Here is a 15,539-nt window from a genome sequence, read left to right as displayed (position 1 = left end):
CAAATCAAGGTCAACATTTCTTACCATTACCTTGTTAACTATTTGTGTGCGTCTCTACCACCGACTCTTCTGGCCGTGTAACCACCAAACCACTCGGTATTCTGAGACCATCAACCCATCTGCGCTGAAAACGGCACTTTCAGTCTGGATAAAGCGTGCCATTTGGAGGTCCTCAAACCCGAAGTCACCAGCAATCTAACAACCATATGGACCAAGATTCCTTACAATAGGGTTCCTATACCTCATCCGTGTCTCTTGTCACCTACACGTGACATCTCATCTCTTCGGAGGCTATTGCTCTCCTGGCACTGGCGTTCAGCTGGCACAGCCCGAAAGGACGCCAATTAGGAATACAGATGTCCATAATTTGTGAGGGATGGACCCCGGTGTTTGGTGCACAGACTGGTGACAAGTTCCATTTATTTCTCTCTGTTGATGTGTCTGTATTTCAGCCCAAAGCTCTCAAATCTGCACAAGCCCTCGTAGATGGTGGCCCTCCTCAGCCCAGGCACATAAATCCAACACGCCAACAGTATACAATTTAGTCATCTCAAGATACCCCCCCCCCCCGAGCCAAAGTTGCAGGAACGCGAAGGTGAGGTTAATTGAAATCGCTCACAAAAAGTAAGAGAAAGTGGCCTTACACTTCTGGTATCCTTTGTTTTATTTTGATTACCACCTCTAATCACTGGTGAGCCAGCTCAGGAAACAGATCTAGCAGACATGTGATTGTTGGATCTCATTCTTCCTCACTTAAACAAACAAAAAAAAAAAACTTATTTATTTCTGTTTGTGTGTAGCCTGCATGTATGTGTATGCACTACGTGTGTGCTGGGTGCCCACGGAGGATGTCATGTCCCTTCAGACTGGAGTGACAGATGCTTGTGAGCTGGCAGGTGGGTGCTGGGAACAGAATGCTGGTCCTCTGCAAAGCAGCCTGTGTTCTTACCTACTGAGCTGTCTCTGCACCCCACTTTTTTTTTCCTAAGACAAGGTCTCACTAAGTCACCCTGTCCGTCTTGGAACTCACTATGTAGAAGAGACTGATCACGAATTAACAGCTATTTGCTGCTTCTGCCTCCACGTGGCTCGATTTTAAGTCACTTAACGATAAAGCAGTGTTAGCACGGAAAGAGAGACACCAGTAAGATACAGGTGTGGTCCCTTCGAGAGTACAAGGACAAGTGTAAGAATAGATCCCATAAGTACAGGAATGGTTTCTTACAAAGTACACAAAAACTGATTGCCTTTTTCAAATTCTATTTTTCTTTTTATAACCCTCAGATATCCCCTGTTTCCCACCCTAGTAATTCATACCAAGCAGAAGCTGAGTTGAAAATCGCTCTTTCCAGCTCATAAAAGGCCACCGTGGGAGTGACCCTTAGATGGCCATACCCGTTAATCTGCTTACACAGTTAATTTTCCACTAGAGAAGTGGTTTCCTTAGTATCAGAATCACACATGCAGCAAGTAGATACCTAAACAGACCTATCCCCACCCTTGGGTTATTTTCACACCTTACACCACACTGGCTCTATTTCCCCTTCTCAAAGTGCCGATGTATGATTTTGTTGGTTAACATTAAGTTGGAGAGATGGCCTAGTCCTTTCCCGTCACCCTTGTTCACCTCGCACCCAGGTGCTCCTCCAGTGTGCGGGAATAATAAAGAAGGAGAAGTCAGGAAGAAAAATGGGTGGGAAGACTAAGTGATTTGCTCTCTGAAACAGACAACAATCCCATTGTTTGTAGCCGGGGGAGAGTAACGACTCTGGTTAGAAGCCTGCGCCCCGACCCCCATCTTTAGAATGCTTCCCCTAAAATCACACCAGATTCTACCATTAGCCAGGCACGGACTCCTGCCATTTCTGTGAGGGTCACACACCTCTCAGCTCAATGTGGGGCCTCAGCAATGCAGTCACAGGAGGCATTTATAGCTCGCTCACTGCCGAGGCCTCTCTGATACCCATACCTAGGGACATGCGTACATGCTGCGAAATAAAACGGTCTCAAAAATTCCCGTCGCTCTGCCAAGTATGGGGAGTGTTAGTCGGGGGGGGGGGGAGCCTTTATGACATTTTACATCTGGAAATGGAATTTGATTCGTGATGTGCTTTTCCCTTATTACTGTTCGGTTGCTCGATGTGTTATTTCAGCTTTCCCAAAGCACAACTGTATGTGGGGATTTTATATTCCACCTGTGGAAGGAGTAGAGAGACATGGAGACCGTTAAAGTGAAAAGGAACCAGGGCGGACTCTGGGCCATGGTCGACAGCCTAGCTGGGAGTCCGCGGTTGTGTCTTTAATATGCCGGCCTAATTCTCATAACTGACGAGGAGAATTCAATGAGACCGTTCTGCCTGAGCCCTCGTTTATGCTGCCCGGCCTAACAACAAACAATCTGGCTACCACAATCTTGTTTCTCCATCCCACATTATTTTTTAAAACATGTATTTTCAAACCAGATTTCAAGCCCAGATTCTTTTTTGCTGGCTGGGCTCCAGGGTCCCCCAAATTACCTTTAAATGCCTATCCCGCAAGCATAGACCTTTTTTTCATTTAAAAAAAAATTTAAGTATTCCCAAGATTCTTAGAAAGAGGCTTTATTTTACATTCTCTACAGGTAAAGTTTCTGTTCCGTGAAGTATTAAGCTCCAAACAGGAGAACACAAAACTGGTTGCCATAGAGACAGACAAGAAGGATTCTGGGATTGTTCACACCAAGAGTTGCGGCACTAATGACAAGATACTTCATGACTGACCAGACAGTGCTGTGTTTCAACTAGCTATTGAGGGTGTTATTTTATGGATATAAGTGTTTGCCTACATATATGTATGTATGCCGTATTATGCAGCCATCAAGTTTGTATTAAGTTTCCCAGGCTCTAAATGCTTCAAGGAGCCTACATGAAGGATGGAGCAACATCAACAAAAGACATTGCCAGTGACAGTCTCTGTGCAGTAATATTTTCAGGAAGAATTCTAAAATGCGAGTTACTCAAGTTGTAGTGACTGAGACATCCACTCTTGTATATATGTGTGCATGCACCCAGGCTTTTGGGGGACGATGAGTTCGTGTGGTGTCAGGGGACAACCACGGGGCCCCTTTTGCTTTTTGAGGCAGAGTCTCTTGTTGGTCTGGACACCATGTAGGCTAGTTAACTAGCAGTGAGCTTCCAGCGACCCACTTGCCTCTGCCTCCCATGTCACCGCTGATGGCGTTAGGAGTGTGCCCAGCTCTTGATGGAACTCTTGGAGTGGGATGCAGGTCCTTATTACTTGCAAGACAAGCTCTTGACTAGCTGAACTCTCTCCCCGGTACTACTCTGACTTCACAGCGAAACAAAACAAAAGCCCGGAGTCAACGTCGACAGAGTCTTCTGCACGAGAGGCTTCCGCTGGCGTGGTTTGACAGACATGGCTCCGGAATAGAACTTGTATTTATTTTTACCTCATCGCATATTTTACTTATTTTTTTAAGCTTACTAGAAATGTTTTAGGTCAGGCTTTCTTTAAAAAAAAAAAATCCAGTTGGATATGTAGAGAACTAAAGAGGCAGAACTTTTTTTAGCCAGCATTTCAGGAGGTCCCTAGAGAGCCTGTACTCCATTCATCGGTTCTCGACTCCCTTCTCTTCACAGGCCAGAGACACTTGCTATGCCACCTACCTCACGCCCTTCCATCAGCCCCACTGCTTTTCCCATCGAAACTGAACGCCAAGAAGGATGTCGTAGTCAAGGGCAGTATTTTACTAGCAAAAGTTTTGGGAGACCCGGGGGAGCCATACAGTAACATTTGATGCAGTTCTGTGTCTGACTCCACAGTTCTCTCCCACCACACTCTTCCCCCGAAGGGCTTCATGAGTCACCTGCTGTCCATCAGAAATCAGAAGCCCATAGTCTCCTCATAGGCCGTTTTCAAAAGCCATGCACTCTGTTGCAGAACCAAGAAAGCTCTGGTCTGTGCTCCAGGAACTTCTGTATCTCACTGTACTAGAATGGGCACTAGGGTAGGGTTTTGTGCCCAAATTTGCATTCTCTAAGAAATTTGAGCATTTAGAATTTGTTCTCACCTGTCTGAAGTCTCGCATACCCGTTCCTAAAAGTTATGTATGTGACTATCCATTTGGACACTTGTCCCCTTTCTCCCCTCCCCCCCAAAAAAAACTCAAAACTCTCAGAAGTGTGAGTTAGTCCACCGTGTCATCACTCCGATACCTGGCCTCGTTGAGATTCTGAACGTCAAGAGGTGGGGACACGAAGGCTGCTCCAGCCGAGCAAAGCTTGAAGGAGCCACAGCATTTCCCAACAAAAGCATTACATAGCGGGAAAGCCCCTCAACCCCTCAGAGGTTTCCCCCCAATGCCAGAGAGAGAACTGCTGTGCCTGGGTCTATCTGACTTGCTTTATGACCAGATCATGGGCTCAGCTGCTGATCAGAGGGGCCCCCAAGTCAAGTGGTTTTCATTACGTGTTTAGAACTGCAGCCTGGTAGCACAGTGACTTTCAAATGGGATGGGTTGTGAAATCTCGCAGCAGCTGGAGCGGCTCTCAGACCAAGAGGCTTGCACTGAAGAAACCTGCGGGCAGCTGGGGCCGTATTAAATTCGTGCCATTTGGAGTTAATTTAAACTCTCCTTTCCTTCTTCAACGGGTGTGAGAGAAACATTCAACATTTTTTTATTTAAGGAAAATAGATGGTAGTGCCATTAAAAAGTTTTATATAAGAGCCAGGGGTTAAAAAAAAATCATAAGGGTTTGTTGGAGAGCTGTTGGCCCTGCTCCAAAACATGAGTAGCCATGGCCTTTGCTCCTGCTTCGTTCAGTCAAACGGACTAATGGTGAACACCCAGCTGTGTGGACAAGGTGTGTTTGTCAGAGACGCTAATTTCTCCATCATTCTTACGTGGTGGAGGAGGCATGCTGCAATAGGAACAGGGGGACCATCGCATTATCCAGCTATGCCATGGCTGTCAGTTAGTCCTTACACGGACGGATCTGTCTGTCTGAGGTTCTGCTCTCCCCAGCACCGTCTATTTCTCACTTCAAAGTCTGACAGGCCTGCTCTAGGCAAGCTCTCCCAAAGCATCGACCCCTCCCCCCCCAAGGCCCCTGTAAACACCCTCAAGATCTCTACCTCACTTTGTATGAATAGATGCAATCCAAGAACCAGCTCAGCTCCTACATCTTTCCCCACCAAGCCCGTAAATAACTTTTCTTATACTAGAAACTTATGTGTTACACCATAAGTTACATCTTACCTTCCAATCCATCTGCCCCCTGCCCCAAGTTTTCTTTTTCTTTTTTCCGAGACAGGATTTCTGCTGTGTAGACCAGGCTGTCCTTGAACTCACAAAGATCCACCTGCCTCTGCCTCCTGAAAACTGGGATTAAAGGCTTGTGCCACTACCACTTGGCTACATCTTATCTTTTAAGGTCAGGGAGGATATGGCTTCTGGATGGTTCTCTGTCTAACATAATGATGCAAATTAATGTGTAATGAAATGCTAAAATGTAGATCAAAATATAACGTATGAAGTGTCTGAAATGTAAGCATAATATAAAAGATTGCAGGATGCCTGTCAGCCCCAGGATAGGTGATTATATTGACAAGACAAACTTAACTAAAACATTGTGTTCTACATAAGAAAAAAAAGATACAAATTAAAATGGACATGGACCAGAGTCTTTGCTGAGCTTACAAAGTTCAGAAACATACACACTGGGTAAAATATTGATTTTTGTCATTACAGTTCATTTATCTCATTAAAAGTCCACTGGAACTAAAAACGAACCATTCTGTGGAACTTAAAGGGACTGAACTGGGAGATAATTTTAATACATCTGGAATCTCTCTCTTTATGCTATTATTCACCCTACTATGAGCTCACCCAACACTTTGATTTGAAGGTAGGAAACATATCAAAGAGACCAACACCAGAAGAGCTTAACGGAGAAGCTGGTGTTGCCTCTAGGATGGAACACACTCCAACCCTCTATAGTAATGGGTACCCAATCTTGAGTGACGGATCTGCAGTTAGTAGAGATAAGCTCTGCAAACTGACGAACACCCTTACTATTGTCACAATCACTGACCGTCTTAGACAGCTGAGCTCCAACAGACACCACCAAGACAACTACACCATGCAGGGCCCCTTCCCTGTAAGACCACAAGGAAGCAGACCCAGGCTTTGGAAACCACTCATTCACTCTACTGCCTGTAGCACAGCGAAAGCTGAGATGGCCTGTATTTGAATTGCCTGTGCTAGGACTTCCACACCTGCCTGGGACTGTTAGGAGCACACAGACTATTCTCTGTGATATTTGTGGATGAATAACTAATTTAACGACGGCACATAGGTTTCACTATGACCTGGAACAGATACAGCCCTTCTATAGTGATGGAGACTTAGCAGCAAGGAGCCCAAAATTGTTATCAGCTTTGAACCTTGTTTTAGAATACAAGTGTGGTGGTGGAGCACGCCTTTAATCCCAGCACTCGGGAGGCAGAGGCAGGCGGATCTCTGTGAGTTTGAGACCAGCCTGGTCTACAGAGCTAGTTCCAGGACAGGCTCCAAAAGCCACAGAGAAACCCTGTCTCGAAAAAAAAGAAAAAAATAGAATACGAGTGTGGGAAACAGCAATGTGCCTGACTTCCTTTTCCCAGCTTGACTTTCTTCTGGGGTTAATAACTGCCTATTGTCTATCCACGGCAGAGAAATAAGAAATAGGGCTCATTCTGGCTTAGCTTACACTGGACTTTGATGGTCTTCCTTTCTTTGGGGATGCCTGGAAATTCTAAGTTTTGTCTTCTCCACCAAGCAGGTGGTTACACGGAAAGGTGTTGGCCATCATCTTCTTCTGTCATGAGGGACTGACAGATTGAAACAGCAAGGAGACATCACCCCAGTGCTGAGTCATCTTACAAATAAACCAGGGGTCTGGACAGATGCAGGGGACCAAGCTGAGTTCCCAGCGCCCAGGCTGGGTGGCTCCCAGCTGCCGGTTACTCCTGCTCCAGGGGATCCAACAACCTCTTCTGGCCTTGGCAAGCGCTCCACTTAACATTCGTACACATACAATTATAAGTAAAAATAAATCTTTTAAAAAGAAGTAAAGCCATGAGGAATTAGAGAAACTGGTGTCTTCACACATGACTGGTAGGAATCCAAACTGGTGCAGCCACTGTGAAAAAGAATTTGGCAGTTTCTCAACAAGTTAAAGATAGAGTTACCCTGTGATCCAGAAATGCTGCTCCTAACTCTGTCCCCAAGAGAGCTGAAGACATATGTTCCGAAAACAACTCAATATCACAGAAACATTAAAGGCATAAAACACAAATGTCAGTTAACTAAATAATGGGTAATCAAAATGCTATCCACACGGACAATGGAATAGTATTGAGCTATCAAAAAGAAGGAGGCATTGCTACCTTGCAGACCTTGAAAACACTATGCTATGTAAATGACCACTGAAATATTCAGAGACTTGATTCACATGAAATTTCCAGGACAAACCCATACCAAAGGTAAAACATAGACGAGAAGTTGCAGGTAACTGAGAGGAAATGGGAATTAGGAAGCATGAGGTAATTTGCAAAGTGACGAGAATGTTCTGGAATCAGTCATGATAGTCACGGATAATCACAGGGCAATCACAACACGGCCATGTGTTAAATAAAACCACTGGCTCGCACACGTTAAAGGACTTAAAATAGGGATGTGCCAGGTACACGAACTTCACCCCGTCTTAAATTAAAAACGTGGAATGAAATTGACAAGGAATGGTAAGTTGGCCCTGGAAATAACAAGATTCAGAAATCATAAGCTTTTTTTGTAGGCTGCTTGTCTACAGAGAAGCTGATCTACGCTCACATGGGCTGAGGCTTCTTGGTGACTCTGATGTCAGCAATATCAACTGGAAGCCAGCTAAGCACAAGGACAAAGTAACCCTCACTTCTCAGAGACCTGAAGCAAAATGCAATGCTGGCGTGAATTTGCCTCATGAATATATTTCTAAAATTGGGGCAAGTGAAAAGTCGGGGTGCTCCAGTGGACATTCATCACATTTCTTAGAGGCCCCTGAAAATTAAAAACGTGCCAAGTGCAATAGAGTGAAATACCCTAAGCCAAGATGTCTGCTTCTTTCCCCTAGGCTGTGTTTCTTCCAGAAATGAAGCAAACATTTGCTCCTACTGGCAATTTGAGACCTTGGTAATATTCCCTCTTATTTAACAATATGTATATATCCAAATATTAATACACACACATACATATGTGTGTATTAATATTTGGATCTCTGGGTAAGTAAATTTCTATTGTGTGGTACCTTCCTGCAGATTCCCAAGAAGGCTGACTGTGTTTCTATTTGTCTTCTTATGAACGAGCAGACGATCCTGAGTGAAGAAGTGGAGAGCCGCACCTATTTAAAGGGAGCTTGATAACAGCCTTAAATGCTATAATTACAACCAAGAAGGTGTTGGTCGTAGCAAGAACACTGGATAACCCTGTTGTGGTTTGGAAGACTGTCAATGCAAGACTGTTTTTCAAAGCAGTTTGCACTGGCCTTGGGAATGTCCATCATGCCTACCAGACCTTTCTATTTTCTGTTTTCTTTCCTTTTCTTTCTCTCCTCCCTCCCTTCCTTTTCCTCTTGTTTGTTTTCTTCTCTTTTCAGTACTGGGGGTTGAACCCAGAGCTCCCCAAGGCAGGCAAGCACTCTATCCGTGAGCTACACCCCAGACCCCTGTTAGTTCTTCATTGGTTCTGCTCCTAAGCGTCCTTTTGACATTTGACTTCACCATAGACATTCTCCAACAGACAGACAGGAACAGACACATGACTCCTGGGGTCCAGTACAGAAGAAAATGAATGCCCATCCCAAGGCCACTGCAAAACACAAACTCAGCAGCCTGGACACTTGGACACCCATGACCTAGGAGGTCTGTGACCAATCCTCCCAGTTCTGACATCTTTCTAGGAGCAAAGTCAACTTGCCTCATCTTCTAGAACGTTCCCTCACTTGAGGAATGAAGTTAGTCATTTTTCTACCTTATTGAGTCTTGCGCTTCAATGCCATGGGTTAACACATTTTTCATTCGCTATGGGGAACAGAGTTCCAGATACTCGGGTCAGGCATGGATGGCAGAAGAATATTTGTTGAGCTAAGGGCAGTCCTTCCGATCCTCAGGAAGGGAACCTAGCAGTTGTTCTCACTCCCAACTCCAACCCAACCCTTCACCCTAGCTCTGTTTATTAGCTGTCTCCACAGCACATCAATGGCAGGGGTGATGAAATCAGTGGCAGATTTCACCCTCAGGCAGCTGGGTCACTGTCCCCTGGGTCTTGTTGTCATGTTATGGTCTTAAAGTGACCATGGCTGCTTGGATCACTACCTTCCAAAAGGCTAAGAGACCACAGAATACTTAACTGGTGGAAAAGAAAGACCAGGCCGGCTTCAGGGGGGGGGGGGGGGGGGCGTAGCAGGGCTGTGGCTTGCAGAAAACACACAGAAAACCACTTTAAAACTCCCAAGGTGGCTGAGTATCAAGAACACGGCCCCTGCTGCAGGCAGCTGTGAGTGCAGGGGGTGGCCGGAGGGCTGAGAAGCAAATCTCCATCCCTGGCTGGTGCCTCTCCCAGGAGGCAGTGCCGAGAGAGAGAGAGAGAGAGAGAGAGAGAGAGAGAGAGAGAGAGAGAGAGAGAGAGAGACAGAGAGAGAGAGAGAGAGAGAGAGAGAGAGAGAGAGAGAGGAGAGAGAGAACACCTAAACACTACAAAATGAAAAAGGCCTCCGTCCTGGTAGAGGGAGGTTATCATAGATGCTATCTTTTGTATGGCAGGCGCTAACAGTGTGGGATGGTTCTGAGCAGAAAGAGTGGGAGCAGGAGAGAAAAACCAGGGTGACTTATTTAATAGGTGTGATCCTCGGGGCCCCTTACCTGGAACCGTCTCATGTCCCTTGGGTTTCCTGCTGTTTTCAAACAATTCTGATTGCACTTCAGGAAAAATTTTAAAAAGAATCTGTGAAGAGAAAGCAATGTGTTACTTTTTTTTCCCCCAGTAAACATATTTTAACGAGAGACACTATCTGTGTTCTATTAGATTTGATTTGAGAAAAAAAAATAGGCGATTGTGTTTCAGGTCTGGGGAATTTCAAGCAGCCGCGCCTGGGAGAGGAACACTGCTGACCCTCTGCAATTTGCAAATTTGGATGTTTTCAATGGCGAGCTCAGAGCCCCCTCTCCATCACGGTAGGGGATTGTTAAGCGGTTCACAATCTGGGCTCCAGTCTGCATACCCACCCGCCTGAAATCTGCACAGCCTTCCGGCTGCCAAAGAGGGCTCCGAATGCAGCAGTGACCCCTACTGTCCAGAAAGTATTGCTCCCGGGTTAGAAAGGACAGGGCACAGCCCAGAACCCAGGACTCGCCGGGGCCCTGCCTTCCACTGGCCACACAATACCTTCATGCTCACATCTGAAGGTGGTCTCAGAGCTTCCCACAACATGTGCAAAAATCATAAAACAGTATATAATTATCTAGTGCTCAAGTCTGCTGGGCAAGGATACCCCAGGCATTTATGATTAATAGCAAATAGGAGGGACCTCTCGGTCCCTCTCGAGACAATCCAGAGAAACACAAATCATGATCTGTGGTTATTGTTTGTAAGACATTATTTTTCTTTTTTGAAGTCCATATCCCCTTAAATTATCTGTGTCCTTTCTAAACTGGGCATCTCAAATCCGATAGTCTCGCCAGCCAAGGAAAATGACAGAAGGCGCCTTTGCATCAATTCTCCCCCTCTTCTTATTTAAAATTTTGTCTCAAAATACAGTAAGTTTTTCATTTATTTCACTTGCAGAGTCCTTTTCCTTAAAAAAAAAAAAAAATCCAGCTTTTGCAGTGTTGAAGTCCCAGGTGAGCTAGGCCTATTTCCCTTTCTGTTACTATGACAACGAAATTTTACCGCAGTCCCAAGGTCCCTTCAGAACTCTCGCATCTACGCCTTGAATTAGAACTTTAAAGGAGAAGATATACATTTTCCCCAGGATTTACCAACAAAAATAAGTAGAAATCAACCAGTCTTAGGAAAAATTCTATTTTAAAAGCCTGGTTGGTGAGATGATCTCGACATGACCTTCTGCTTGTTTTTGGGTTTGTTTTGTTTTGTTTTTAAACAACAACCACACAAAAGAATTTGAAAGCACTCCAATTAACTGTATGTTTCACTAAAAAAAAAAAAAAACCATTGAGAAGATGCCAGTAAGCAGTAATGGACGGAGGGGAAGAATTGGTCTGTCTTGTTTCTGAGACTCTTAATCTTTGTTTGCTGAAAAACATTTGGCAGCGGCCTCTCCAGCCCTATCTATGAATAAGGTTGGGTGCAAATTTGGAAACGGCAGCTAAATATTTTCCCATTATTTAGCATCTGGTTTGGGTTTGTCTCTGGGGCCATCTTGTACGGGGGGTATGTGGGAGGGTCAGGCTTTTGGTGCCATGGAGGTATGGGGGGGGGGTCTTGATCAAAATTCTCCAAAAGGACCAGTGCAAAGCAATCTGTGTGCAAACACCGTGCACAGTATGTATGGCACACTCATAACCTGCCCCAGCTTTCAAACGTGCAGGGAATGCCTGCCTGTGCTAACTTGGGTGGGCCGAGAAGGAGGACGGCTTTTGTTGCAGTCGGGACCAAACGGAAGCCAGCATTTTCTTTCTGGATGGAGAGATGTGTCTATATTTGTACACTCACCAACTACAACCACTTTCTGGATGGAGAGCCGTGGCTATATTTGTACACTCATCAGCTACGACCACTTGCAAACCCTTCCACCACTCTAAGGATCTAATACAAACTTGGCTTGCTCACGGGAGCCTCTTTCCAAATGAGAGCCCCCACCCCCCACCGTGTTTGCCTCCCCCCACATCTACCCCAGTCACTTCTATCTAACCCACCCCCCCAAGCCAAAGCCAGGTTGAGTGCGTCTTTCTCATTGGCGCCTCGATTTTTTCTGAAGTTTTGCTTTTCAACAACTGGGCTCCAGATAATGCATTCTGTGTGCCTTGCATGCACTTTCTCTCTCTCCTCCCCCACTCCTGTTCCAGAAAAAAAAAAAAAAAAGAGGGATCTGGTGAAAGCATTAATGTTCACCGAGCCATTACTTCGAGAACCATGTGGTAGGTGGAAAAGTGCGAAAGAGATAAATGTTTACATAAAATCCAATTGATTTAGGGAAACATGCGGCCTGGTGAAAGGCTTTTTTCATTTTAAATTAGGACCCTAAACAGTTCTTCGGATGGAGAACACCCAATTTTGATTCTCTCGCTTGTCCTAGGGCTGAGTGTGCAGCCTACATGACAGACCCCTGCATACCAAGGATTTAGCATTTGGCTCACAAAGGGGAAAGGAGCAGAGGAGAGGGGGAGTAGGAAGAGAGGGGGGAGATGTAGGGATGTTACATTATTAAATATAAAACTGCTAAAATGGGTAGATAACATTAGAAGTACTGTGGTGGACGCTTTTACATGTGAATTTAAAAATTAATTAAAAGAAATTCTAGAACTTACAGACATTGTCAAATCTCTCTTAATATTTTACTGGTATCTTTTCTCTCTCTCTCTCTCTCACACACACACACACACACAACACAACACATACACACACACACCTTTCCCAACTTCTCAAAACTCTTAACTATCTATATCATATATTAGCTACAGAGTAACTTGCAAGGAACAAATTCTCTCAGAATCCCTTGGGTCTCGATTCCTCCGAAACCAGAGGAGCCTGGACAATGTCAGCTCTCTCTCTTTAGAAACAGAAAACCCCAAAGAATTCCAAGATTCAGACCAAATGTGCCGATTCTCCTTAGCACGGGAGTGATTTCCACTTTTTCCAAGCAAGAGTGACTACGTGAATATTATAACCACTCAGCATGCTGCAGTTTGCATTCCTCACAAGCAAGACCCAAACAAGAGCAGGGGTAGCCTTGCTGTGGGATAAAGAGGTATGGAGATGTCGGGTCAACAGCTGAACTCCAGACCCTGGCATTCCAGCGGGATTCCTGGGTCACTGAGACAGTGTTAGGTCCCAGAAGGCTTTGCTTCACTTTCACAAATATGCACTGAGAGTGAACTAGCCTTGATTGACCATGTGCCCAAACTAGCCCCCTTCTCTGGGCCGTAGTCTCTCCGACAGGTAAAGGAAATGTTCAACTGGATTATCCTGGAGTTTGTTGCAACATCAGTGTCCTATGATTGGTAAAAATAAACAAAGGCAGAAGTGAGAGCCTTCCAGAAAGAGCTACTCTAGGGCAAGAGCCTACTGACGACCAGAGACAATAAGAAAAGAAGGAAAAGTCATCATTAAAGTCTACGTGAAAAAAATCTATCCGGCAGGGTACACCCCTCTGACCCATAAGATCTTTTTCTGCATTCCTGGGAAAGGGGAAATGAATGAAGAAGACCACAGCTCAGAACCCTCTCAAACCCTGCCTCCTTCAGTATGGTGAATGGCTAAAGGGTTTGGGTACACCGAGGCAGAAGAGGAGATTAACTGCCGTGTCTCTAGGCTGGTTCTCCCCTTATCCTGTGGAATACATTCTAAACCTCTCAGGGGACGCCCAAAACCCCTAGTGATACCAAACCCTATGCATTCTCTAGGTCCTCACATACATAAATTTGGCACAGTAGAAAACTAGTAATTCCTAATTCATAAAATTCAACTATAACTATGTGCTGTTTAAATCCATGAGCTGTTCATACCCAGAGTTTCCCATTTCATAATTTTGGGCCGTAGTTGACAGTAGGTAACTAAAACCTGGAAAAGTGAAGCCATAGAGAAGGAGGCACTATATTATGTACTCGGTACACAAAGCATCATTTAAGGCTTCAAACAGTCCTCCCAGTGGAAAGCCATCTCATGAGTGGGGAGAAAGAAGGCCTCAAGAATTTGAGAAAAGTGTCGGGGACCAGACACAATGAACCCAAAACTAGAACCTGGATCTTTATGGCAACTAGCGCCATCTGGTGATCTCTGTTCCCCACACTGAGGTGATGGCTGTACCTGAGTACACCTAAAAAAACATGCAAGTACTCATTTCGAAGGGTTGCCGGGTTGGCGTCTGGTAGTGGTGCACGCCTTTAATCCCAGCACTCAGGAGGCAAAGACAGGAGGGTCGCTGTAAGTTCAAGGCCAGCCTGGTCTACGGAGTGAGCTCCAGGACAGTCACGGCTGCACTGAGAAACCATCTTATAAAAACAAAAGGATGGGCTGGCATCATGATATGCAAATTACATCTCTATTAATAAAGCTGCTCACTGTGTCTCTCTACATGGCGGTCTAAACAAGGAAAGAACAACAGAAAAGGAGAAGAAACAAATGAGTGTGGTAACGAGGAGGGAGGGATCCGGCTTCTTGAAGAGCAAATACACCCAAGAAGATATTAGGTCAAAGATAGTCACCAAGGAAAACGTACTTGACATTGAAAACCTCTGCTTGTCTGTTCTGGATGTCGTAAAAGGTCACACACAGGGGTAAAGGACTTCGCTTTGTGAAGGACACCACCAGAATGTGCTTGCCCCAGAGTTTCAAATGACTCTAGAAACTTCTAGATATGAGTTTGAATAAGATCAAAGCACATGACACGCTATCCAAGAAATCTGCCTTTTCCCTTCCAATATCTGGGATATTGGAGTATTCTTCATTGTTTAAGAACACAATGGAACTCTCTCATGGCCCTGACTTGTCCTGACCCATCTTGAATAGAAACTGAATTTCAAACTAACCATACAGTAGAAGTCAAAGTTAGTGTCCAATGGCAGAGGCAGAGGCACCACACAAACTTCAGGAAGGACAACCACTAAACATTCTTTTCAGACTCTAGAATTTTGAGCACATGTTTGAAGATCACAGCCAGTGTCCTGCCTCTCCGACTTTCTGGAAGAGACTCTTCAGTATATCTCCAATTTTAAATCTAAGAACTAATCTTTTCTTTAAGTTTTCAATACAAAACATTGTCAACCAACCTCTATAGAAGATTCAAGAAAAATGGTATTCAGAGATGTACATTGAAGAGGTGTACAATATAGAAGCTGCCATTATAAGAAGCTATACTCCGCGTAAAAATGACTCCCTTTGGAGTTCCACTGCTGACCCCTTCAAACAAGAAGATCTAATTTCTAGCTCAGAAAGAGCTTCTGTCTTAACATAACTATGTCTCAGAAGCCACAGACAAGATGATTCCATACATTCTCCGAAGGCCAAGAACAACAGCGGTGTCTGCTATGACAGCACCTAAGCAGGCAGATTCAGCTGAGCCAAACACCTGGTTGCTGTACCTCGCAGGTCACGTAGGTACGTAAAGATTGGTGTCCATTGATCTTTGAGGAAGATAACTTTTATCTGGATTAGATATCAAATTTTTTAAAGCCCAGTAAATTAAAATACAACTGGCTTTCATTGCTAATGTGTAATTCAAAAAAAGACAATAGCCTTTTCCCTTAAAGCCCTCTTAAGGCGTTTCAGCTACTAAATGTATGGATGC

At 44.8% G+C, this 15,539-nt stretch overlaps 1 protein-coding gene across 2 annotated transcripts in view; it reads right to left on the bottom strand.

The window, feature by feature from the left end:
- The window catches only part of Ebf2 (EBF transcription factor 2), a 196,395-nt gene that overhangs the window by 47,236 nt on the left and 133,620 nt on the right, over positions 1 to 15,539 (bottom strand). For both annotated transcript variants that reach the window (XM_041667848.1, XM_041667855.1), the window contains exon 7: positions 9,937 to 10,018. In XM_041667848.1, the coding sequence (XP_041523782.1) occupies positions 9,937 to 10,018 (82 nt within the window). The remainder of the gene's footprint in view (positions 1 to 9,936; positions 10,019 to 15,539) is intronic.

Source organism: Microtus oregoni, unplaced genomic scaffold (genome assembly GCF_018167655.1).
Source record: "Microtus oregoni isolate MIOR12 unplaced genomic scaffold, Mior012 000001F_ref0000356, whole genome shotgun sequence".
Lineage (NCBI taxonomy): Eukaryota > Metazoa > Chordata > Mammalia > Rodentia > Cricetidae > Microtus > Microtus oregoni.
Note: the sequence above shows the minus strand (reverse complement) of the source record. Positions and strands in the feature narration are given on the sequence as shown.